The sequence below is a fragment of the Electrona antarctica genome (genome assembly GCF_951216825.1).
Source record: "Electrona antarctica genome assembly, chromosome: 19".
NCBI classification, from domain to species: Eukaryota; Metazoa; Chordata; class Actinopteri; order Myctophiformes; family Myctophidae; genus Electrona; species Electrona antarctica.
Genome location: NC_136800.1, coordinates 2,725,699 through 2,752,736, shown reverse-complemented (window position 1 = coordinate 2,752,736; position 27,038 = coordinate 2,725,699). Strand labels below are relative to the sequence as shown.

General features: G+C 44.1%; 1 protein-coding gene across 1 annotated transcript in view; it reads right to left on the bottom strand.

Moving 5' to 3' along the window:
* Positions 1–26,962, bottom strand: part of spidr (scaffold protein involved in DNA repair) — a 66,793-nt gene extending 39,831 nt beyond the window's left edge. The window contains exons 1-8 of the mRNA XM_079530133.1: positions 26,630–26,962; positions 25,390–25,557; positions 24,307–24,370; positions 22,873–23,277; positions 20,980–21,137; positions 12,835–13,070; positions 12,014–12,114; positions 7,796–8,021 (exon numbers count right to left, since the gene is read on the bottom strand). Coding sequence (XP_079386259.1) covers positions 7,796–8,021; positions 12,014–12,114; positions 12,835–13,070; positions 20,980–21,137; positions 22,873–23,277; positions 24,307–24,370; positions 25,390–25,557; positions 26,630–26,644 — 1,373 coding nt within the window. The 5' untranslated portion in view covers positions 26,645–26,962. The remainder of the gene's footprint in view (positions 1–7,795; positions 8,022–12,013; positions 12,115–12,834; positions 13,071–20,979; positions 21,138–22,872; positions 23,278–24,306; positions 24,371–25,389; positions 25,558–26,629) is intronic.
* Positions 26,963–27,038: the final 76 nt, after the last annotated feature.

Sequence of the window (27,038 nt, the reverse complement as noted above, 5' to 3'; positions counted from 1 at the left end):
CCGATTTTTATTATATATTAAACCTTTCAACTTTAAAAATAGGTTTTGAAAATAGACATTATGGTATGCGTGCGTTCAACTGCGTTGTAATGTTTATGTTCTAAAATACACGCCTCGAGGATTTAGAAATGGAACGTATCCACTGGTGGTGGGTGTGTCACAGTGTGTGCGCAGCGCGCGCACAGTCACACACAACACGAACAGTAGCTATCATCACCATGGCGGCCCCCTTCTTGAGCGAGGTGAAACGCAAACTACAATCAAACGATTACAGCACGCAATCTCCTAAAGGGAAGTCGGATGTCTGGGACAGTTTTGTTATCATTGTCGACGCGGACGGTAAAAATGTTGGTGCTGCTAAATGCACAAAGTGTGACTCACTGCTTACCTACGACATGCAGAAGACGGGGACATCTAATAAGACGAAAGTCCGTGGAAATGTAGTTCTGTTCTGAATCTGCTCTGCATTGTGCTGTGCAACTGCAAGCGCTGAAAATAGACGATCTACAAGAAGATGGTTAAGTACAGTTTGCACTGCAGTGCAAACTGTACTTAACCATGCGACGCATTGCGAGCTTATTGTAGATCGGCTATTTTCAGCGCTCCTTTGTAGAGGCGGGGGTGATGCTGACGTTCAGTCACAGTGTTCACTTCAGTCTCATAATCACAGTCACGGCGAAAATAAGCATAATATAGGATTGGACACACCACGGGTGTAACGGGTCTTTCGGAACGGGTAGGTTTATTTCGGATCGGATCCTGTTTTTAACGGGTCCGTTTCAGACCGGATCCAAAACTTTCGGGGCCGGGTCCGGGCCGGGTGCGGCCAATTAGAATGTTTTCGGATCCGGATCGGTTCTGTTCTGATATCACCGGGTCCGTTTCGGACCGGGTCCAATTTTATGGACCCGTGCTGCCCTCTACCCCACCCCACCCGCTATTTTGAAAGAACGAAAGGGCGCATAATGTGTTAACAATAATCTTTTTTTATTTTTTTATTATTATAAATTATTTTTATCCCACGATTTTGTAACCCATTTTTCACCCCCGTGTCAATTATCTAACGTGACCCTGGGCTCGACACACCCTCCGCCAACCTGGGGACTCATGGTTCCTTCATGCATGAGTGTGCAAGTCGCTCCTTTACACCTGACAGGGGGGGGGAGTTTCCCTGGTTGGACGTAGCGCATGGAAGGAACACGTTATTCCGACCAGTTCCTTTCCCCTCCATCAGGCGCCACCAGCTGATGGGAGGGGAAACAATAATTTATTAACAAAAGTAACTTAATTAACCCATTTTGGGCGGGAACCCCTTTTGGTGTTAGCATTATGTTATGCTTTAGCTATTGAAAAATAGCAGAACCACTGACTTTTTTTATTTTTTTTTTAAATAATTTGGGGACTCCCTAAAATAATTTGGCGACCCCCCCGAGGGGTCGCGACCCACGGGTTGAGAACCCCTGAGTTAAAGAATGCTTACAAACAAAAGAGTGTGGGATGTGTAGTCAGTGTGGATGTGTGGTCACTGTAGTGTTGTAGGTAGGGTGTGTACATCAAGTCACAATGGGAAAGCAACAGAAGGGTGCCGACCGTGCCGTCATCAGGAGACTGGCTGCCACCCAGTCTTTTGTGCCTCCAGGGAACCCCAATGCACCTAATTTAACCCATCTAGGCCTGACAAAAAAAAAACAAAAAAAAAAAAACACGTTCGCTCTGAAAAAATATATATTCAAAAGATTTGTGCCGCATTTTTACGATTTTTCAAAAATAGCAGACCTACAAGCTCCTACAAGCTCCTAGCGCGCCACTCGGTGGCACGCTATGAGCTTGTAGATCTGCTATTTTTCAATAGCTAAAGTACGACATAATGCTATAGTTAAAACACCAAAAGGGGTTCCCGTCCAGAATGGCTTAATTGGGAAGATTGGGACCTAGGCGGCCGACGCCTACATAGATCTGTGGGGGAAGACGCGTCCCCGTTTTTTCCTACCCGATTTCGCACCCGTGAGGGGTGGGAGGGGCTGGGGGCGGGCGGGGGGGCCCTAGTTACTGCGTCACACCCAGGACGGTTTTTGACACTTGCTTTGGCAATGTAAACATATCGTTTTCTCATGCCAATAAAGCTCCTTTGAATATAATTGGTTTTCAACCAGTGGTCCTTGAAGTGACTTGAAGGTGGTCCCCAGCCGAAATGATGGACAGTTGGTAACCAAATGGACCCTTATTGATCTTTAACTCTTGAGAGCATAAAATTAATCCAACATTTGGTTTAATTTTACCCTCTCAAGAGTTCAATTATTGAAAGGTATCTTCAGAGATTTCACTTAATTAAAATATCACTTTTCTTTTTTGAGGGGATACAGATTTTGTCCCCTCACGTCTCATATTTGCCATTGACAATGAAACGAGAGATTAGGTCAAATGTGCCTCAAATATGATTTGTGGCTATTGACAATGAAGGGAAAATGTACGTCATATGTAGACGAGCAAATCGGCGAACCAATCACATAAATTCAGTTGTTCATGAGATGTATGATGATAAGAGCGCCTCTCACTTTACACGGGTGTGATTTTTGAGGGCTCCTATATACAGCTTTTGACCCCACACGTCCCAGTATTTGCCATTGACAATGAAAGGAACTAGGTCAAAATAATGTCCGCCAAATATGACGTAAATTAATAATTGTCCAATGAATGGACAATTTTGAGTGTTTGTGTAAACACAAACATTGCGTGACACAAACATTGATGACAAAGATGAGGACGCGAATTCTGATTGGCCGGAATGAGGTGATGTATGATGATGTACGATCACTTCACACGGGTGTGATTTTGTTGTGATAATCCTCCCTACTATAGAGTGTGCTGACCATATAAGGAGTTCCTCCCTGTCCCCGGTTAACCCCAGGGGGTTAAAAAAAAGCTTAGGTTTCGTTCTTGGCTAGAGGGCCCATCCTTCATCCAATCAGGATAGAGAGGGGCCTTCCTCCAATCATGATCGAGCGGAGGCGGGCCTTGGTGTGCGTTTAAACATCTGCATTACTTATTACTTCATTTACAAGATGTCTACACAATTTGAGAATGTAGAAGAATTGTTGTTTCGATCAACGTTTTGCCTGTTATCTCTCCTAATGGTATACTAACATTAACCCATTTTGGGCGGGAACCCCTTTTGGTGTGAGCATTATGTTATACTTTAGCTATTGAAAAATAGCAGATCTACAAGCTCGTAGCGCGCCACTCGGTGGCGCACTACGAGCTTGTAGGTCTGCTATTTTTGAAAAATCGAAGAACCACTGACATAGAAACATAGCTTTTTCAGAAAACTGTCAGGATGTAGAAGACATTTTTAGAATCTGATCTCGGGTCAAAATGGAAAGGTCTCTGAGAGGCTAAACGTCATCAAATGGTGGTCCGTGGCTCAAAAGCAGAATTAAAAAAAAATGGGCCTCGATATGAAATGGGTTGAAAACCACTGACAACTTCTTGTTTACAGTCTCCAATTCACCTTGCCCCCCTCCCCCCCCCCCCCCAGCCCCTCCCACCCCTCACTGGTGCAAAATCGGGTAGGAAAAACGGGGGGACGCTGGGGAAACACGTAGACAGGGGAGTACCTGTACACTAGAGAGAGACTCACAGACAACACAGACCCTGCAGGCCAGGCTGATTTAACCCATTTAGACCTGACACTAGATTCTACAAAATGTCTTCTAAATCCTGAAAGTTTTGTAAAAGAAAAAAACCTATGTTTCTGTGTCAGTGTTGCTCAACAATTGTCAATCATGTCAAGGAGCCCCAGAATTATCTGGATTTGGCCGCCGACCCCCATCTGAAAATATGTTGTTCCAGAGACACCCCCCCCCCCCCCCCCCGAAACAAAGATTTGAGTTAAAAACGTTGGCTCTGAAAGAATATTATATTCAAAGATTTGCACTACATTTTCATGATTTTTCAAAAATAGCATTTTTTGAAAAATCTTTAGCTATTGAAAATATTTTTCAATAGCTAAAGTATAGCATAATACAAATTAACAAAAATAAAAAAAAACGCCCCAAAATGGGTTAAACGGTGAAGAGATGATTGATTCCGAATTTGGCCTCCCATGAGCCACCGTCGTGGCATTGCCTTCAGTTCAAGGTGTTAGTTATAACCATTTTGAACAGAAATTCTGTATTGCCGAGATTGAACTGAAGCATGGAAGATCATGGCAAACGGAAAGAGTTTGCAGTTTACAATCTCTGAGGAGGCAGGTAAGACAGTTGAAAACTTTGAATGTAAAAATAAATAAAAAAATATGTTTCCACCTTCGTGCGTGTATTTACTTTGTACCCTCGAGGCACATACCGTATGAGAAGAAAAAAACAAAAAAAGGACAAATGGAATGGATGTGTCAATAATCAATAATTGCCACTGTAAATATGTAATTTCTACATCAATTCATCAAAGACCACCTGTGTGTACTATGCTCAGCAATGCCTAATAATCACAATGTGCTTCACGTCACATTTCAAACGTCAGATACCAGGCCCTTCCTTTGCAGGCAGACAGAAAGAGATAGCGATCGCATATTTTGTAACATGCCTGAGTTCTGAGTAAATTCTTTCCCTGCTGTGACACATGGAATAATGTGATGGCTTATAGTTGACTCAGAGCCAAGTGAAGTCTTTGGTTCTAAGGAACTACACACGTGTCACTGCTTGTCTGTATACGTATGCTATCTCACTGCAGGTGAGCCACACCGTTAACCCAGTCTGGACGGGAACCACCCCTTTTGGCTATTGAAAAATAGCAGATCTACAAGGTCGTAGCGTGGCACCGAGTGCCGCGCTACGACCTTGTAGGTCTGCTATTTTTTGAAAAATCGTGAAAATGTGGCGCAAATCTTTGAATATATGTTCTTTCAGAGCAAACGTTTTTAACTCAAATCTTTGCTTCTGGGGGGGGGGGGGGGGGGGGGGTCCCTGGAACATCATATTTTCAGATGGGGGTCGGCGGGCAATTACATAATTTTTGAGGGTCCTCGACATGAAAATGTTTGAGAACGACTGACACAGAAACATAGGGTTTTTCAGAAAACTGTCACAATTTCGAAGACTTTTATAGAATCGTCCTCAGGTCTAAATGGGTTAAGTTAACAATACACTTAAACACTCCAACTGTTGCTTACCATTATTATAGAAAACAATTCTGGTAAGAAGGGGGAAAAAAATCACACTCATGTGAAGTGAGGGGCGCTCTTCTTATCAGCATACATCATCATACAATCATCAGCCAATCACATAATCCCATTCCGTGCTCAAACACATACACACAAAGCTGTGCATACGAGGGGTTAGTAGCACCTCAAAAGGTCCTTTATACAAATAAACATTCTGCGCAGCATATTGGAGACAGCTCTGAGTAAGATGTTTCAAACGATTCCATTCATTCTACATCTCATTTAGGTTGTTGTGTTTGTCTTTGGTATTATGTGTGAATGTATAGATTATAATTTGTGTGTTCTTTAATTATTAATATTATTATTTGAATTGTGTCATTTGACCCCAGGAAGAACTGCTGAGGCAGTGAGTAGTGGCGACTAATGAGGATATGAAATCAAATAATGTATGATGAGCTCATGCTTCAACCATATTATCCACTATACTGTATTTGCTTTGTGCAGCTACTACTGTATATAGTCCTTAATTCATCCATGAACAGTAAGCACACATTTGAATGACTGAAGCTATGTTTCATTTGCCAATCTTTTATTATAGTAGTACTTTGTCATCATCACACACTGAGTCTCTACAATAAACTCAGTTGAGTGTGTGTGTGTGTGTGTGTGTGTGTGTGTGTGTGTGTGTGTGTGTGTGTGTGTGTGTGTGTGTGTGTGTGTGTGTGTGTGTGTGTGTGTGTGTGTGTGTGTGTGTGTGTGTGTGCTTCCAGACAAAACCAAACAGGTTTAATGTGCAACTGTCCCCGATTAGTTATCAGTGACTAGAATCTGTACCGGAAGCCGTCAATTAGTGTGTACCAGCTATACTATTACGGAAGTCAAATGTACTGGAAGAAAAAAAAAACACACCAATGACACAACAGGTAGGGCATGCGTACACAGGAAGTGGCGACCCCATTCTGAACAGGTGAGTGGGTCTAGCTGTCAATGCAAAGACAGGTAGCAGGGCTTAAGGAGTGGCACCGGGCTGCTGGCGTCACAGGGCCGCGAGTGAATAATGCCTGCAGGTATTTCCGCCTCCCACTCCACAAGGAGTGGGAGGCGGTGGGAGGAGCCTATAACCCGCCCCCAGTGTGGGATTACTGTGAGAGACAGCCCGTGACGAGTCACACAGGAAGGCGATCAGAGGAATTTTACCAGAGGCTCCGATCATGTGCAGAATTCTGGGTTTTTCCACTCCTGTCCTACCCTCTGGACTTACACAGTAGCAGCATGGGCAGCATGCTAGTCATATAGTGAAGAGTTGAGATGAAAGAACCATAACAATTACCCACAATGTATAAATTATGGATATAAAGGGGGTCAGGACAGACATCGACAGATATAGGACCTTTCGGGGAGCGGTCGGGAATACATTTAATGTTTCTTCATCTCAAAATCTTCCATTATGACCCCAAAATATTTGTTTTTGTTCCATTTCATTGTTTATAAATATAATATATTTTATACACACAAAGAGGATTTGAGGATATATTCACAATGAATAAATGTTTGTGGGGAGGTGGGGAGGGGTTGATGCTCCTCTTAGAAGAGGCATGACAACAGTGAAAAGGAACTACTCTAACTGCTCCACACGGTACTACTCGTGCAGCACCATGTGGTTTCAATCGTTGTCCTCTTGGCTTCCTCTCCTCGCTCTGTTCTGTTCCCCCCCCAAAAAAACGCTCCAGAAAGTAATCCTGAGTGTGTGTGTGTTTTTTTTTTCTTTTCCTCCCGGCTTGCTTGGAAATGACCTAACCACTGCCAGGAAGAGGAATGCGGAGCATTCCCTGGAGCTGTCAGTGACGTCGGAAAAGCACAGAGGAGGCCCCTAGCTGCGTTATCCTGGATATTCCAGAGCACGGCTCGGACTTCAAAATTCCCAACAGCTGGAGCTGGGACTGCCCTGCTGCTGCTGCCTCGCTCTCCATTCCACAAACAGTCCCTCCTAACCCCAATGCCAGTGCCTCCCCCTCCCCTCTCCTACGCCCAACCACCCACCCACCCCTCCTGCATGCTTGGGACTTATATCCTGCACATCTGGGGGGGGGGGGGGGGGGGGGGGGGGGGGGGGCCTTTGCTGCCTGACTTTTGTGACCTGGTGGGCCGTTTAACCCATTTAGACGTTTTCTGAAAAAACTCATGTTTCTGTGTCAGTCGTTCTCAAACATTTTCATGTCGAGGGCCCCCCCCCCCCCCCCGAGAAGCAAAAATATGAGTTGAAAGAATACATATTCCAAATTTGCGCCACATTTTCACGATTTTTCACAAAATAGCAGACCTGCAAGCTCGTAGCGCGGTGCCGCGCTATGAGCTTGTAGATCTGCTATTTCTCAATAGCTAAAGTATAACATAATGCTTAAAAAACACCAAAAGGGATTCCCGCCCAGAATGGGTTAATGGATGCTAAACACCTTCCTACTGAGAACCGAGAACTATAATTCAAAAAAATCTTCGAATGCATTCATGTCGAATCTTGTCAATGTATGTATGTACGTATGTGTCTTATGTATGAATTTGAGGCTATAAGAGAGATTATAATTTTGTATATAGGACAGGGTGAGATAAATGCATTTATATAAAAGTGCTCTCTCTCACCATGGCGGGTATATGTGGATTATATCTCTGGGCGCAGGCACCAGCTGCGCCGCCGTCTCCTTGTTGAACAGCACCAGGACCCGCTGGGCTCTGTGGGGGTGTGGGGGGGCCCCCTCGCTGTGGGGGGGCCCGGGGGGCCCCCGCTGCTCACTGCACTGAGCCAGCTGCATGCTACACTCCTCCTGAACCGCCAGCACCTCCAGCACCAGCACACCAGGCCTGTCCACTTGGAGAGCAGAGGGACAAGAAGAACAACACAGATGTGGGAGTGAGTGTGCACTTTGGAGAGGGTATTTAAGGACTCGCAGACTCTCTCTGCCTCAGTGGGGGTCATTTACTCGGAGTGTTGCTCCGTGTTGTGAGACAAAAGCGGGGATTTATTGTTTTAATATCGAGGGCAAAACTCTCGCTCAAAGAGCCGTAAAGACCCTAATTGCCTGCGGCTGAGTTGCATTGCACGGTTTTCTTCTTTTTTCCTGCTGTGTAATGCAGAATGACACAGTGGATGTTTGGAGTTTTGCAGCCTCTCTCTCTCTCTCTCTCTGTTCCTCGGCGTGCCTTTTAGTCATAATAACAAACTCCAGGGTTTAAGGACAATGTCCCAGAGCAATAAATCAGGCCGAGATAAGAAAGGAGCACAATCCTAATCACCGCAACTCACATATTCAGCCAAATGCCAGTTCAGACAATGAAGCTCTTGTGTTGTGAGTCGGGAGAACGCTCGAGGGCTAATTTCAATATGAGAGCGTAAATCCATGTCAAGGAGATGTGTGGGGAGTTGTCCGAGCACGTAGCAAAGAGGGCTTCATCTCTGCCGCGCGCTGTGGGACCGCGGCTGGATTACAGACACACTACGACATCCATGCAGGCGGGGCCTATACTGTGATGTTTATGCACCGCTCAATATTGATCGGATCATTTCAGGTCTACCGTAGAGTGAGATGTTGCGAGCGCACGCACGCACGCACGCACGTTGCACGCACGCACGTCGCACACACGTCGCACACACGTCGCACGCACGCACTAAACAGGGGTTCTATTACAACTTCAGCAAGTTATGTCAACAGTGTAATTTTAAAGTGTTATTTTGAGATTGTGGAAATACTCAAGTAAAGTACAAATACCTCAAAATTGTACTTAAGTACAGTTCTTAAGTAAAAGTACTTAGTTACTTTCCACCACTGCCAATTTGAAAGCTATTCTAAACCATAAGTCTGCCAGAGGGTAACACCTTTAGTCTCGCGTAGCCAGACAACTATTCCACAATCTCAGAGTGCTACATAGAGTCTAGAACTAAACCTGCCGAAATCTGACTAAGGATATTTTAAAATATCTTTACATTTAATTTTTTAATTTCCTTTTCTGCTAAGCAGCAAGCTATATATGCTTAGAATGATTTCTATTTGGCCTGGGACATGGCTCAATGGTCCAGGCACCTTGGCTGGTAATCCAGTCTGGCAGTGTACCGCGGGTTCCACTCCCGATCCCGACGGCCTTTACTGCATGTCTTCCCCCCCATCTATCTCCCCATTTCCTGTCAGCCTACTGTCTGTCCCTCCATAAAAAATATAAAAAAAGGCGAAAGCCACAAAAAAACATAAAAAAAAAGAAGAATGATTTCTATTTATATTAGGATACATTTGCGCGACTGTAAAGACGACGAAACGGAAGTCAGGAGGAATCTCCACTTCCACTTTATCGCATGATAGAGCTTCCGTTGCTCCAGACTGTATGATGGAAGAATATGACAATTGCGAGAGGCAACAGTCTGGCAACTCGAGACTAACCCACCTTTAGATATGGAATAGATTTTAACATGCATCTTTTGTTTCGAATGAAGAAAAAAAAATAGTATACATAAATGAATGAGTTTTGGGAATACCGTACTGACAGTTGTACTGGTTGCCAAATAATGATCATGACTCAGGTCATAGTTACCCACCTTTTTATTTTAAGAATAGATTTTAATTTTATTTTCATACTGCATTTGATTTTTTTTATCCCACGATTGTGCAACCAATTTTTTTCACCCAGTGTCAATTATCTAATGTAATCCTGGGCGCTACACTTCCTCTGCCAACCTGGGGGGGGGGGCAGCGGACTGACCTCATGCTTCTTTCTATGCATGAGGAGTTCTTTTCACCTGGACAGGGGAGAGTTTCCCCGGCCGGATGTAGCGCGTGGAAGGACCACGTTATTCCGACCAGTTCTTTTCCCCCTCCATCAGGCGCCCTTGCCTGGCCAGGGGGAGGGCATAAAAATGTGTGCGTTTTGGAAATATTGACTTGGTTGGTTGATCACAAGGTCATAGTTAGTTACCCCACCTTTTTATTTACTACTAAAATCACTATATTCAACTAAAAGTAGACTGACGAAACAATGAATACTGAGACTATTCTAAAACGAGGCCATGAGTCACGAGTACAACCAACCCCTCCACACAGTGCTCATTTTAGGCTGGTCCAACCATTGACCCTGGATTTCAGGTAGGATATAGTGGGCGTTCTTTTCCTTTTTCCACAATCAACCTTTAAAGTCACCTTTAAACCACTGGGTGTGTTATGATGTGGAGCCCAAACAATGAGAGTACAGAACTACTTCAGTGCACCGATGGAAAGAGGAAAGAAAAAAGCAACAACTAAGCAAACGGTTTCCTGTCACCTACATTCTGCCTTGCGTTTCCTCAACCGCGTCCCCCCCCCCCCCCGCCGCAAGACCAGACAACGTTTGTATAGTCACACCAGTCAAAGAGACTGGCCTCATCCGCCTATGTATGGGTAAAGATGTATTCGCTGTTTTTAAACGTGAAAGGTTTATCTGGCAGGCAAAAATGGTGTTCTAAAGAAGACGCACTATTGCAGAAAGTGTAATCTTTGGTAAAAATCACACCCGTGTGAACTGAGTGGTGCAACTCCGTGTGGGGGTCCCCGGAAATTCCAGACCCACAGGAACGCGCCCAGGTTGCCAGCCCGGTTCTGGCGAGCCGCCCCGCGTCCGAAACGGTCGAGAAATGACAGTTACTGTGTGGGGGAATTAGCATTTAGCAGACCTCTCTCTCTCTCTCTCTCATATTAGCAGGCAACAGTGCAACACTATCTCTCTCTCTCTGTTTCTAAAACAACAGCACCACTTTTTCCCCTACTGGTACTCTAAACATTGTGACATAGGACATAGTCACATAGGTTAGGACATAGGGACATAGGTTAGGACATAGGGACATTGCTGTTCCTTGGAGTGGTTGCACCACTCAAAAAACCAAATAGGCTGCTGTAGAGCCACCGTGAGGAGATTTCAAACGTTTGGGAGGGAGGTTCTTCCTTGGCTTAGTGGTTATGTGCGTGCAAAGTTCCAAGGCATTCGAATTCTGCGTTCATGATTTGAGGCTTTTTTTTCTTCAAAAACGGGCCACTCCTGCAAACTTTAGAAGCCATTTTTTCTTGATCACATGAGAGGTACAGTATACAGATTTGCACCGCAAAGGACTAAGGAGTGTACTCCTGTAGGAGTCATATCAAAATAAATAGGGATGGGCAATTAATCGGTAATCACATCGGCCGATATTGGCCTTAAAATGCAATATAGAATCGTTTTTTGCAGATATCTTAATTTTATAATAATTATGTTGAAAATGTTATAAAAAAAAGCCTTTTATGATGATGAAGGCTGCAAATTCTATCAGTGTTTTCTGGGTTGGAATCTTGTAAAATAATAAATAAAATAAATACTACATTCAAGCTGTTTTTGTTGGGATATGGGCCAACATTATAATAATAATAACAGTGCATCCCTAGTTTTGAAATAAAGAGGCATTGCTCATTTCAAATTCAGTGTTCATAAGCTTTTTTCAGAATGGACCAAAATTATTATAAATTTTTAATACAGAATGAGATCATATCGACATTGTTTACATCGGTTATCGGCCATAACAGCAATTAATTATATGGGATATCGATATCGGCCAAAATGTCTCATCGGTACATCCCTGAAACAAATGTGTTTTGTAAAGATCGGCCTCCTGGTTACTTAGTGGCACGATAACAGGCCATTGTGAGAAATTTGGGGCAGAGGTTTTTACTTGGCCTCCAATGAGATTAGCTGCTCACAAAATCCTGGGAAAATAGAGTACCGAAGTCCTGTTCATTTAAGAACTGTGTTCCAGAAATCCTCCGATTTAAATCAACAATTTCGGTATTTTGCATTGTAGCTTTTTTTTTTTACCTGTTGCTGTCCCTGTGTCGGAGAGGGACTGGTGTCTCCAGAAGCTTATCGCTGACCTCTGTCTACACTGGAGTCGATTCAGCCTTTCTGCTAGGCCTCCACTGTGGAAAACACCAAGCACACACACACACACACACACACACACACACACACACACAATGAACAGAACGCACGCAGCCCCGCACGTTCTACAAAACAAAACCTGGTTCTATTTGCAGCTGCCTTTTACTGAGAATGCATTCATTCTTCAAGTCAACTTTACTCACTCACTTTGAATTAGTGAACTAGTGTGCCAGGTGTCAAACACAGCTGAGAGGTTTAAAAAAAGAAAAGAAAAAAAGTGGAATTTTATGTACAAGCAATGTGAAATGTCATGTCTCTGATAACAGATATAGGTATGTGTCATTTCTGGGGGAGGGGGCGACTGCAGGGCGATAAGGAGCAATGACATTTAGCACCCACATGATTGGCACCCAGGTGTCCCTTTCATCAGCACTGCCGTTGTGAAAACATCACTAGTATCAGTATAGGAGTGCCTATTTAGCGACCATAATGTCTATTTGGTTCTCCCTCGTGAGAAGAGAATGTTATCGCGAAATTGTGCACGGCAAATTAAAATAATCAACATAATTAACCCATTCGGGACGGGAACCCCTTTTTGGTGTTTTAAGCGTTATCTTATAGTTTAGCTATTGAAAAATAGCAGATCTACGAGCGTGTAGATCTGCTATTTTTGAAAAATCGTGAAAATGTGGTGGAAATCTTTGAATGGGTTAAAAATAATCAACATAATTAAAGGGGGAGGCATTAATCGCTCAAACCTCTGCAATTTCCTTCTCTTTTTGGTGGAGTCCTCAGGGGTCTTCGAGTGCCTGTCAAATGGTTTCTGAGGCGTCTGCAGCATTGCCTGAGCAGATCTCACCCAGTCGCCGACCGACCTTTTGCTGCCCTCGACAGTTTGCCCAGCAGAGCTCTCGGGGCACAGTCTGCTCTGGGTCACTGTGTCACTGCCGTTCTCTCCATCAGATGCAAAACCAGAGATCTCCAGGTCAGGCGCCTTGGGGGGACAAACGGCACCATTTAGCATTCAGTCCAGTGTTGTTTTCCTCGACTAAAACTATGACGAAAAATGTGCGTCGACTACCTTTTTCCACTGATGGAAAACTAAATGGAAAACGAAATGAGAAGTGCAGCTATGATGACAAAAACTAAGACTAAATAAAAACAAAAACTAGACTAAAAGGTTAGCAAGGGACTAGTGGACAACAGATCCAGTTTAAGTCATTTTACACTTGGTTTGAATGCCGACAATAGCTGATCTACAAGCTCACAACGCGTCACATTGTCACAAGTGTAAAATCAGCCTTTACGACTGCATCAAGGCCCGCCAAAACACATTTTAGTCGACTAAATCAACTGTAGATTTAGTCGACTAAAATCTTATGACATTTCGTCGACTAAAACTAGACTAACACCAAAACATTCCAGGTGACTAAAACGTGACTAAAACTAAATGAAGTTTCATTCCAAAGACTATGACTAGACTAAAATAAGAAATTTGCTGCCAAAAACAACACCTGATTCAGTCAGTTAACAACAGGTCTAACTCTAAATGGGTTTGCTGGCGACACCAATGTTGGACACATGCAACTGTTAATAGATTTAATTTATTATCACCTAAAGCATGGGATTACAGATGATGACATGCGACCGTTTATCCTTCACCATTCAAATTTCAACAAGGCTACGACTCCTATCTAAAAGGACAGAAATGATGACTTGTATGAGATTATAAGGAATAAAGGAATCAATTAACCTCGACATTGTTGGTGGACCTGGTGGGGAGGGGGGGGGGGGGGGAGGCATGGTACACTGGGACGTGTGCAAGCTATAACAACGTTTTTCTTTTTTTTCCTGCTGCATCACTGCACACCTGAGGGCATGTTTCTCATGGAAAAATCCACGAGAAAACCTCTGTTCCTGTCATGTGCAGACAAGACCAGCATACCAGGCTCTGTCAGCCTACGCGCTCTCTTATTTGAATCAACTTGACCCTGCTAGGCGAGGTGCCAGCACACGTCACACTCTAACAAGCTACAGAGAGAGAGAGAGAGAGAGAGAGAGAGAGAGAGAGAAGAACACTATGTTCCCTGGCTGCAGCTCAAAAATGTTTTTGCCCAGCACTGAAAAGGATTGCAAGTCCACTGTTCCTCCTCTCTCTCTGCTTGTGCGGCCCTGCTTCCTTTGCTAGCACGTTTTAAACTGGGCAAACGGTAGTAAACACGCTGTTTATACAGTACAGTCCTGCTCCGTTGGCACGGCCATGATGATGTGGTGCGGGTTATATTGACCCCGTTGGATCACAAGCCAGCCTCCATCCGGGAAGTGACCGGATTTTTGTTTCCATGGCCTTGAAATACAGACTGGGTGACAGATTAAAAAGGCAGAACCTGAATAACTGGGGAGGAGAAAACATAGCAAATGCATCCATCTACCTCCGTACAGGTGGACTGTATGATAGATTACAACTAAAGTAAAGGTGCATCCGCCAGGCGTCATGCCCACCTAATATTAACCCATTTAGGCCTGACGTCGAAATAAAAAAAATGTCTTCTAAATCATGACAGTTTTCTGAAATACCCATGTTTCTATATGAGTGGTGCTCAATATTTCATGTCAAGGACCCCAAAAATTGGCATCCGACCCCGATCTGAAAATATGTTGTTCCAGGGACCACCCCAGAAGCAAAGATTTGAGTTAAAAACGTTTGTTCTGAAAAAATATATATTCCAAATTTGCGTCACATTTTCACGATTTTTCAAAAATAGCAGACCATACCATACCAGGCCTGAGGCCTACCATTGCGTGGCACATCTATGCACGAAATGTCTATGTTCACAGGCTTCTGTGTGCGGCCTATGAGGGCATCTGAGCATGTGCGGCACTACAAGTCTTACACCATTATGCGTTTGGGAAACCCAGCCAATATCTCTCCCATCATTCTCTCTGACTTATGACAGCTTCAAACTGAGTTCAATGTGCACAGACATTAAGGCATCTTGTAATATGGGGGTTTGGGGGGGGGGTATGTTCTCATGTTTACGTTGGTGTTACTGTTAATATAATATCAGAATTTGAATGTCTAACATTAACAGACCATTTGGCGTCTTTGGGCGTCTTCTCTCTGGTTTCTGTTGTTTGTGTGGCCCTTTAAACCCTTCAGGTGCTCCTAATTAGCAGCGGCCATTTTGTGTTGCACACTGGGAAGTGTAGTTCTTTTGGGATGCCAAGCAAAAGCTCCACTACTGATTTTTGACTCAACAATTACTAGTTCTGTTACATCCTATACAAGCCGGCCACGCATGTCGGGAGCGACGGTGTTGTCCAGTGTCGTTTTCGTCGACTAAAACTATGACGAAAAATGTTCGTCGACTACCTTTTTTCACTGACAAAAACGAAATAAAAACTAAGCCATGATGACTAAAACTAAGACTAAATATACTGTCGATTTTGTCAACAAATAAAAACTAGACTAGTGGACAAGAGATTCAGTATAAATCATTTTACACTTGGTTGCATGCTGAAAATACCAGAGCTTGTAGATCGGCTATTTTCAGCAAGCATCAAGGCCCGCCAAAATCCATTTTAGTCGACTAAATCAACCATAGATGTAGTCGACTAAAATCTTATGATATTTAGTCGACTAAAACTAGACTAACACTAAAGCATTCCGGGTGACTAAAATGTGACTGAAACTAAATGAGAACTATTCAAGAGACTAATGACTAAAACTGAAATAGACATTTGCTGCCAAAAACAACACTGGAGAGATTTAGGACCGACATGGAGGCCCAACACGTATAACTATGGTACTTAATCTTAGGTTTGTCCTTTAATTTGTCACCCATCTGTACATGGTGTCCCTCCACAGCTCCACCTACACAGGCTCCGTGCTAGTACAATAATAAAAGGAGGTCTGGCAGGCGTGCATCTTGTGAGTCAGCCCCCTCCGTTTGTCTCAGCTTTATTTGGAGTAATAAACTCTCCCTTGGTTTGAGAATCTTCCCAAACTGCATCCTGTTAGATCCAGTTTGATTTAACCGTTGAGCACATGGGTAGCAACCCCATCGAGGGAAGCAGGGGACTTCAGAATAAGAGCACATGGGGAGCAACCCCATCGAGGGAAGCAGGGGACTTCAGAATAAGAGCACATGGGGAGCAACCCCATCGAGGGAAGCAGGGGACTTCAGAATAAGGGCACATGGGGAGCAACCCCATCGAGGGAAGCAGGGACTTCAGAATAAGAGAACATGGGGAGCAACCCCATCGAGGGAAGCAGGGGACTTCAGAATAAGAGCACATGGGGAGCAACCCCCATCGAGGGAAGCAGGGACTTCAGAATAAGAGCACATGGGGAGCAACCCCATCGAGGGAAGCAGGGGACTTCAGAATAAGAGAACATGGGGAGCAACCCCCATTGAGGGAAGCAGGGACTTCAGAATAAGAGCATATGGGGAGCAACCCCATCGAGGGAAGCAGGGACTTCAGAATAAGGGCACATGGGGAGCAACCCCATCGAGGGAAGCAGGGGACTTCAGAATAAGGGCACATGGGCAGCAACCCCATCGAGGGAAGCAGGGGACTTCAGAATAAGAGCACATGGGGAGCAACCCCCATCGAGGGAAGCAGGGACTTCAGAATAAGAGCACATGGGGAGCAACCCCATCGAGGGAAGCAGGGACTTCAGAATAAGAGCACATGGGGAGCAACCCCATCGAGGGAAGCAGGGGACTTCAGAATAAGGGCACATGGGGAGCAACCCCATCGAGGGAAGCAGGGGACTTCAGAATAAGGGCACATGGGGAGCAACCCCATCGAGGGAAGCAGGGGACTTCAGAATAAGAGCACATGGGGAGCAACCCCATCGAGGGAAGCAGGGGACTTCAGAATAAGAGCACATGGGGAGCAACCCCATCGAGGGAAGCAGGGGACTTCAGAATAAGAGCACATGGGGAGCAACCCCATCGAGGGAAGCAGGGGACTTGAGAATAAGAGCACATGGGGAGCAACCCCATCGAGGGAAGCAGGGGACTTCAGAATAAGAGCACATGGGGAGCAACCCCATCGAGGGAAGCAGGGGACTTCAGAATAAGAGCACATGGGGAGCAACCCCATCGAGGGAAGCAGGGGACTTCAGAATAAGGGCACATGGGGAGCAACCCCATCGAGGGAAGCAGGGGACTTCAGAATAAGAGCACATGGGGAGCAACCCCATCGAGGGAAGCAGGGGACTTCAGAATAAGAGCACATGGGGAGCAACCCCATCGAGGGAAGCAGGGACTTCAGAATAAGGGCACATGGGGAGCAACCCCATCGAGGGAAGCAGGGGACTTCAGAATAAGAGCACATGGGGAGCAACCCCATCGAGGGAAGCAGGGACTTCAGAATAAGAGCACATGGGGAGCAACCCCATCGAGGGAAGCAGGGGACTTCAGAATAAGAGCACATGGGGAGCAACCCCCATCGAGGGAAGCAGGGACTTCAGAATAAGAGCACATGGGGAGCAACCCCCATCGAGGGAAGCAGGGGACTTCAGAATAAGGGCACATGGGGAGCAACCCCAATCAAGGGAAGCAGGGACTTCAGAATTAGCCTGGCTAATAAGCAAGACTAATATCACACAACACTGTCGCGGTATATTAGTCTGGGCTGGCTCCACTTGGATTTCATTTCCCGGGGGGCGGGTTCAAACATTTTCTCTTTGACGCAATTGGTCAGAGCTACTGTCAGTCAAAAGTCTCAAGCATTGAACGTCACTGTACCAAAGCCCGCCCATATTGCATACCGTGTCCCGATTGGTCCGACCTGTTCTCGGTTGTAGGAAAGAGGCGTGCTACTGAGCCTCGCCAGACCGTAATCCGCTGGTAGGCAATTTTTTTTTGCCAACCGCTGATTCGGTCTGGTTTATTAACCAGGCTACTTCAGAATAAGAGCACATGGGGAGCAACCCCAATCGAGGGAAGCAGGGGACTTCAGAATAAGTCACTGGCTTCATTTTGATCCACCAAAAAAATAAATCACTGCATTTGAAACGAGAACCCGAGAAGATGCCGAATCTTTTGGTTTCACGTTAAACCCGGTTTTTCGAGAGTGAAATCAATTTGAAAAACGTTTCTTTCTAATTCTTCTTTTTAGGGGGGGCTTCAGTAGTGAGAGAAACAGGAAATTGGAGCGCAACGCAAGGCAACTTTAGTTGTATAGCACATTTCAACAACAAGGCAATGTGCTTGTAGGGGAATGACATGGAGCAAATGGTCCGCCCGGACCATTTTAGGCTTTAACTGGTCAATTATACAAGGACTATATGCAAACAAGTAAATATAAAATACACATAACTTGAACTTCTTCACTATATCTTGTTGAGTTACATCATGGCAAGGTACCTACACAAGCCAAAGTGTGACAGCGCTTTAAGCACTATTCAAAATCTCACAAGCTCAAAATCGTTTGAAATGTCTAGATAATAGAGACGCCAGGATGAAAGTTGTTCAAACACTGTATAGTTCCAGATACCAATATCATCCCAAGTATGTAATATAATGGGCCGAAATATTGTCCAAACATATCAGTCGTTCTCTATATGAGAGTGCAATCGACAGCATAATATGGCTGTTATGAGTGATCTGTTTGTCACCGTCCTCGAGGAAGCGCTTGGGCACGTGTGTGACGATGCGCAATGGAAACGTCAAACTCAAATTGTTACCACATGAAACTCTTCAGCCTCTCTGAGGCTTTGCGACCACAGATAGATGTTACATCTCCATTGACCTCAGAGAGCTGATGGCAGCAAATAAGAAGTGTGACAAGAGGAAGCCAACTGGCTCTGTGTGGCTCTGTGACGACAATCTGTCTTCCTCTCTAAACATACAGCTTTTGCAAAACGCACAATTATCAACATGGTAGGTGCCGGGTATATACTGTAATACTATTATATTACCCGAGTTTATCATTGCACACGACATGCAGCCGCGGAATGACTGGCAATATAAGTCAAATGTGGACAAAATGACTGTTGATCGAATACCGAGCAGTTCTGATGGGCTGTAATGATTAAGATCCGGTAAGGAACTGAGGAAGTTAAGTGACACACTGTGAAGATTACTACCACTCCTTCTTTTACATTCTCACCATGCCAGCCCTGCCTTTGACAAACACTGTTACTGAATGACTTCTGAGAAGTAACTAAACAGCTAATCCAAGACTACTGTACAGGAGGGTCCAAGGAAGGCGGACTGCAGGGAACAGAGCAAACATGTTTACTTAACGCCACGGTATATATTAGCAAAAGGATTGACTGTAAATCAATACAAACTACTGCCCAGGCATGATAAAATTATGGCACATTTAATATGGTTCATTGAATATTAAACTGTCCTACACAAATGAGTTGAATTTGACATTTATTTTCACTTTGACAGTTTAATAATATATTTCTGAACGTTAAAAAAAAAAGCCCGTTTCCAAGAAAGTACTACAAATGTTATCAGCATTGGACAGAACTGACGGTATTTGTTTTTAATCTGCTCTTAGTATCTGCTTTGGTACAACAGCAGGCTGATTTGAAACAAGTCCCCCCCCCCCCCCTCCCCTCCCCCCTCATATTAAAAGCAGCAGCAGCTTCAACTTGTGAACCTTGACTATTTGGAACCTGACCTGAACCTAGAAAGCACACTCTGCTTTGCTAGGTTCTCTTTTCTTTTTCTTTTTTTAACCCACCAGGCCTTTTCAGACCATAAGAGTAGAGTTGCATTACTCCACCTAGTGGTTAGTGTGTAATGTGAATAATTCCACAAAAAAAGAAAATACTCACATAAAGCAAAGCAAAGCAAAGTTACTATATTTACCCAGGGTAACTGGACTAAGCATCTTGTTTACAGCCAGGCCCTGCTCATAGAACATTTCATGGTAGTGGTTCAATGCCTTGCTCAAGGGCATTTCAGAGGTGGTAATTTTAACGTGCCGGTCCGGGGATACGAACTGGCGACCTTCCGGTATCAAGACCGCTCCGCAAACCGTTCGGCCACCGCTGCCACATAAACACATTTATACTGACCGATTATTTAACATGTTAATTCATGTATAGTATGTACCTGTACTTAGGGGCAGCATGTCACGTTTGGAAATGGTAAACAACAGCAGGAGTGCAAAAACTAACTTCCATCCTATTAAGTGCCAACAGTAACATCATTGTGTACTCGCATGACCGCACTTTGCACTGGGAGTCAACCTAAATATTCTCCACAATATTACTGACTAAACATTATGTGTGTGTGCTGACTTGTAATGGCCTTGGTCAGAAAGAAAATGACTCGGTGTAGACAGAGCGCCACCTAGTGTCCATGTCTAAAATGTTTGTGTACTTGTTTCACCAATACTACACACTACACAGACAATAATATATCACTGCTACTTGTAAAGATAGAAGCATTAGGGAAAAGTATCTTTATGTTAACCCGTTAAAACCAGAAAACATCTGTGTCATTTTAGAGTGTTAAGTTTGTTAACCCATTTAGTTCTGACATCGACATTTTAAAATCCTGACAGTTTTCTGAAAAACCTTTATGTTTCTGTATCAGTGGTGCTCAATATTTCATGTCAAGGACCCCAGAAATGATATGTAATTGGCCACCGACCCCCATCTGAAAATATGTTATTCCAGGAACCCCTCAGAAACAAAGATTTGATTTAAAAATGTTTAATATATATTCTGTAAGAATATATATATATTCAAAGATTTGTGCCACATTTTCACGGTTTTTCAAAAATAGCAGACCTACAAGCTCGGAAGCGCGCCACTCGGTGGCGCGCTAGGAGCTTGTAGATCTGCTATTTTTCAATAGCTAAATTATAACATAATGTTTAAACACCAAAAAGGGTTCCCGCCCAAAATGGGTTAATGCACTCACCGGTGTGGGTTCAGGAAACGGTTCTTTCGTGTTTTCTTCAAGGGCCTCTGCCACCGACTCGCACTCTGAAATCTGCCCCGCGTTGTCCTTCTCATTCTCTTCAAAGTCATTATCAGACTCGTTCCAATCACTGTCTGCATCGATAACCGGGTCGTCCTCTGAAAGCAAAGTTAGAAATACAGAGTTTCCTGCAGGCTTATGACGAATGTGAAGCTTTAACATGACAACAAAAAAAACATTAGGTTTGACCACCGCATGTACAGCACTTCCTGCCTGGGGGGGCGGGCGCCCACTGGCCTAGTGGTCCAGGCACATGCCACATACTGTAATAGGCTCTGGCCTGACAGTGCGTCGCGTGTTCGAGTCCCGTTCATGACGACCTTTGCTGCGTGTCTCTCCCCCATCTCTCTCTCCCTCTTTCCTGTCATTCTTCACTTGTATCTTATCAATAAAGGCAGCCAAGCCAAAAACTAATCTTACAGAGCTTGCCTGGCTCCGTATCTCCGTATCTCCAGCACTGTCAACTCCATGTTGTGAATGCCATTCCTCAACGACCAAAATGACGATGACGATGATGTTTTCTGAAACCACCCTACATGGAGAGGATCTTCAAGAACATCAGATAACCCCATCCATAATTCAGCAACATATTTAAAAATAGCATTCAGGTCTCCCATGACGTTAGGCCACAACCCAGAGCTCATGGATAGCTTCATTTAGTTAGTGGGTCCATTTAGTGAGGAAGTATGTTGCTCTGGGTTGAACTACTTTTCTTGCATGTCTTCCCTTTCCTTCTCTGTCGATGCTTATCTGTCTCTCCCCACTTTCCTATCTAAATAATTGCAAAAGCAGTGCCATACAATAATCATCTTAAAAAATGTGCCCATGGGGCCCGGGCCGTGGCTCAGCGGTCCAGGCACCTTAGCCGGTAGCCCGAGTCTGGCAGTGTGCCGCAGGCTCGATGGGGTGCATACTTAGTTTATTTTTTTTCTCAATAATTTTTATCCCACGATTTTGTAACCCATTGTTCACCCCTGTGTCAATTATCTAATGTGATCCTGGGATCTACACACCCTCCGCCAACCTTGTCCCCATATATAGGGGACATGGGGAGAGCAACAGACTTGAACTCATGCTTCCTTCATGCCTGAGTGTTCAAGTTGCTCCTTTACACCTGACAGGGGGGAGTTTCCCTGGTTGGACGTAGCGCGTGGAAGGAACACGTTATTCCAACCAGTTCCTTTCCCCTCCATCAGGCGCCCCGGCTGGCCAGGGGGAGGCAGTTTAGAGACCAGGATTACTGCATGTTTTTTGTGAGGGTACCTACCCTAGGGGACACGGGGAGAACATGCAAACTCCACACAGAAAGGCCCTTTCGCCAACCCCGCCTCGGGTATGGGCACTGATGACGCGGAGGAGGAACCACGCCACCAGCACCCACAGCGTCCCGAGCGGGAATCAAACCCAGGACCTTCTAGCTGTGAGGCGACAGCACTACCAACTGTGCCACCGTGCCCCTGCATACTTAGTTTAGACTAGTCATTGGTTAGACATGGGTTAAGGTTAGGTTTAGGTGTGCTGACCCGTGGGAGGTTAGGTTTAGGGTTAATGACTAGTCTAAACCAAAAAAACTAAAAATAATATAAAGGCGAAAGCCGAAAAAAAAAGAAAAGAAAAGTACCCAAGGCATATATATTTGGACAGTAGTGGACACACAATTTGACATGACACCTTGACACGTCTTTTACCCACTAGGAGAAGTATATATATATATATATATATATACTATATATAAACAATGTTGTTACTAACTGTAGACCAAAACTCAGGTAACTTCACCCATTAGCTCCTTCTGTTAGTAGCTATTGACACCTGATTCCAATGCTAATTTACCTTTATTGGTGCAGAGAAGGCGCAGCGCTCTGGTGTAGGACTGAATGGGACACACAAGTCTCTCCCTTCTTCTCCGAGTCCGAGGCCTTTGTTGTGGCTGCCCCGGAACTCTGGGCAGAGCCTGCTTCTGGGCCTCACTGTCCGACTGCTCACGGTCACTGGAGGAACTCCATGCGATTTGAACCGGTTCCTTCTGGGCCTCATTGTCCGACTGCTCACCGTCACTGGAGGAGCTCCATGCGATTTGAACCGGTTCCTTCTGGGCCTTACTGTATGACTGCTCACTGTCACTGGGGCTCCATGCGATTTGAACCGGTTCCTTCTGGGCCTTACTGTCTGACTTCTCACTGTCACTGGAGCTCCATGCGATTTGAACCGGTTCCTCATCAGCAATATTGGCACCAGCTGATGGATTCATAAGAGTAGACAAGTTATTATTGTCATGAATGATCAAAGCATGCAATATAAACAATATTTATAATGCCACAGTAAATTAAATATATTTCTTACTATTTCATTGTTGAGGGGTGCTAGCCCCTCCTATATACAGGTTTTTTTTTTAATATTTTTTATCCCACGATTTTGTAACCCATTTTTTCACCCCTGTGTTAATTATCTAATGTGATCCTGGGCTCTATACACCCTCCGCCAACCTAGTCCCCATATATGGGGGACAATGGGACATGGGGAGAGCAACGGACTTGAACTCATGCTTCCTTCATGCCTGAGTGTGCAAGTTGCTCCTTTACACCGGACAGGGGGGAGTTTCCCTGGTTGGACGTAGCGCGTGGAAGGAACACGTTATTCCAACCAGTTCCTTTCCCCTCCATCAGGCACCCCGGCTGGCCAGGGGGAGGCAGTTTAGAGACCAGGATTACTGCATGTTTTTTGTGAGGGTACCTACCCTAGGGGACACGGGGAGAACATGCAAACTCCACACAGAAAGGCCAGATCGCCAACCCCGCCTCGGGTATGGGCACTGATGACGTGGAGGAGGAAGCACGCCGCCAGCACCCACAGCGTCCCGAGCGGGAATCGAACCCAGGACCTTCTAGCTGTGAGGCGACAGCACTACCAACTGTGCCACCTATATACAGGTTTAATGTTTGTCTTTAGTTCAATGTTTGTTTTGTAAACGCCATTGACAATGAAGGGAAAATGTACGTCATATTGTCCCTCATTACGTCATATTGTCTCTGTATTGTTAATGGCATTTAATGTTGGTGTTGGCACCGTTTGTTTCACATCACCATTACATCACCTAATCAACATGAGTTAGACTTTAATATATTAGCGCCCCCCACTTCACACGGGTGTGATTTCTTTTTTTAAATAGCCCTTTGTTGAATAAAACATTGAGACATTGAGTCCAGACAAATGTTGAATGCACTGCATGTTCTAATCTATGTCATCATAACACCTGAGCAGTTATACCTGAAGCAGGAGTCTTTGACAACTTTCGTACCGCAGACAGTTTTCTTCCAGATGACTTGAGATTCTGCATCAAAAAAGGATTATTGTGCCATCAATAGCTGAATAAATGTAGGTAAAATAAAAATGTGATAATGCCAGTAAAATCAAATGATAAATCTAAAATAACCCAGTCTTTCCACTGCTGCTGCAGTATAAGATAACTTTTCAGGAAAGTACACTTCAATACAAAGTCTGCTAAGAAAGAAAGAAAGCCTATGACTTGTTTCCATTGGGGTCCTTCATACTCAATTCATCGAAACATTTGATATACGCGGTTATGGTTTAATAATGTAATACCGTTGAAAAGCCTTGCAGACAGAGGTCCTAAAGATGTAACTTTTATTTAATTCCAAAGAGATATACGTGTTGTTTAATAATTATATTGAATATTTGCCTTCTTCTGCATTATTTGGCTATACTGTAGTATTTGTGTTTTGAAGGGCACAGGAAATATAATAAAACCTCTAATTTACAAATGCTCATGGGATTTTATACATCCATAGTTTTATGGAATACATTTACAATAATAATCGTGAAACCATAATTATTTATCTCACCATAATCGTATCAATATCCTCATCATCCCCAACCCCTAACTTCTACTGAACACACCCTGAATCTTTTTCGTAGCTCCATAGGTCAAGCTGAATGGTAAATGTTCCATATTTCCTTTTCTGGTGAGAAGATATGATAAACAATATATGACTGTTTGCACATTGTGAGGGCAGTGCCGTTAAGAGTGGGCTGCTGTTTGACATGATGATGCACTTTTGTGCATCATCTTCTAAACATGCCTTGGTGTAAAGAGGATGCAGTCTGTGATTCTGCTGGCTTTCCTAAGTATTGCGATTGGTTGATATTAAAGCGATTATAAGCGATTCTCATTAGAAGGCTTTATAAAAGAAAAGATTCCGTTTGGATGGTCTTATAGATGGGTTAATAATAACCGATTCAATGACTTTGTAACAGAGATTTGAGGTTTCACATTTACACTGCTCTTCAGACTTCAGGGTTTATATAGCAATAAATGTAAAGTCCATCAACCTTCATCACTGGAGTGTCGAGGAAACTGTCTCCACACCTCTCCCAGGACTTTGTGGCGGAGATGGATGGAAGTGAAGGTTCTCTTCCCAGTGTTCCCACCTTTTTGACACCATTTCTGACATCATCCGGAAAGAAGATGCACTTTATATTCTTGGTATATCTTTTACGCTGTACAGACACAAAGGGCAAGTAGGTTCCGGTCAATGTTAATCTTTCAAAATAGGACTGATTTGTTTCGGGTATTAAGTGATTAGATATTAGATAGATTAGATAAATTAAAACAAAGGGTTGTTGTTTTTTTGTGTGCAAAAGTTCCAAGCTCTATATTCTGATAGTAATCAATGTATAGAGCAGGGGTTCTCAACCCGTGGGTCGCGACCCCTCGGGGGGTCGCCAAATTATTTTGGGGGGTCCCCAAATTATTAGTTTTTTTAACTGAATGGCTGGAAAATGGAAATTAAGAGTTTACATAGTACGTGGTGCATGCATAAACTTTCCTTAATGATTATATCTGGTTTCAGTATTCATTTATGATATATTTTCTGGTTATTTTTTAAGTCAGTTTGTATTGGTGGTGGGGAGGGGGGCGGGCGGGGGTCGCGAGACATAGCCAAAGCATTTCCGGGGGTCCCCAGCCAAAAACGTTGAGAACCCCTGGTATAGAGAATGTGTTGAGTAACAGGGTTCCCCCCACCCCCAACTCTTATCTGATAAACAGAAAATACATTTAATCAAACCAAGAGAAAGTTCTCAATTATCAGCTTCAATTTAATAGTGTTCCAGCTGAAATTGTGTGCTCATTTCTGTGGCATGATCTGACTCATCACTCTCAATTTCACTTGTTTTATCCAGTATCCTGTATGAGATTTCTCTCATGGTTGGTTTTGGTGTCCTAAAATGTAAACGCATTTTCTGTTTACCAAACAGTGTGACAGGGACAGGCCCTGTTGCATATCATAATACAGAGCTAATGAGCCTATTAACACAATATAATTTACCCTAACTTTAACCTTATATTTATGAATTATGAACATGTATGACTGTGCTGATCTGACTCGCAAGTTGCAACAATACTAGTTCCCACCACAACCGGGTGGGCGGGGACGTGACATGGTAGTCAACGCTACATCAGACAGTCAGCTAATGTGTAGCCTAACCTTATATAGTAGCTAATGAAGTTTATTTTTATAGTATTATTGTTGCAACACGTCCATTTAGCAACAAGACAAGCACGACTTACCTTCCCAGTGGCCATGACGGAAAATTATGCTCGCGCTATTACTGTAGCTCTTCGGATTTTGACGCGTTTAAACGAGTAGCTAACTTTTGTTGTACCCATTCTGTCTACTCTACTGGTTGCTTGCTTTGTTACATTGAGCAACAGCTAACCAGAGTAATATAGTAAGAGTGGCGACACTAGCGTTGACTCCCATTGTAATAATGGAATGCGGAAGTGCTCATTCTATCTCAATGGGATAGTTCCAATGTTTGGAACTATTATAGCCCATATGCATCCGCTTTGCGGCGAGATCAAAGCTTGTCGCTACTCTTCTACTTTACACTCTAACTGACATGTGGGCTGTCCGTCTACAGCGCCGGGTATGTTCCTTTTAGCATGCCGGCGTGCACCGGTCCGTCATCCGCGGACC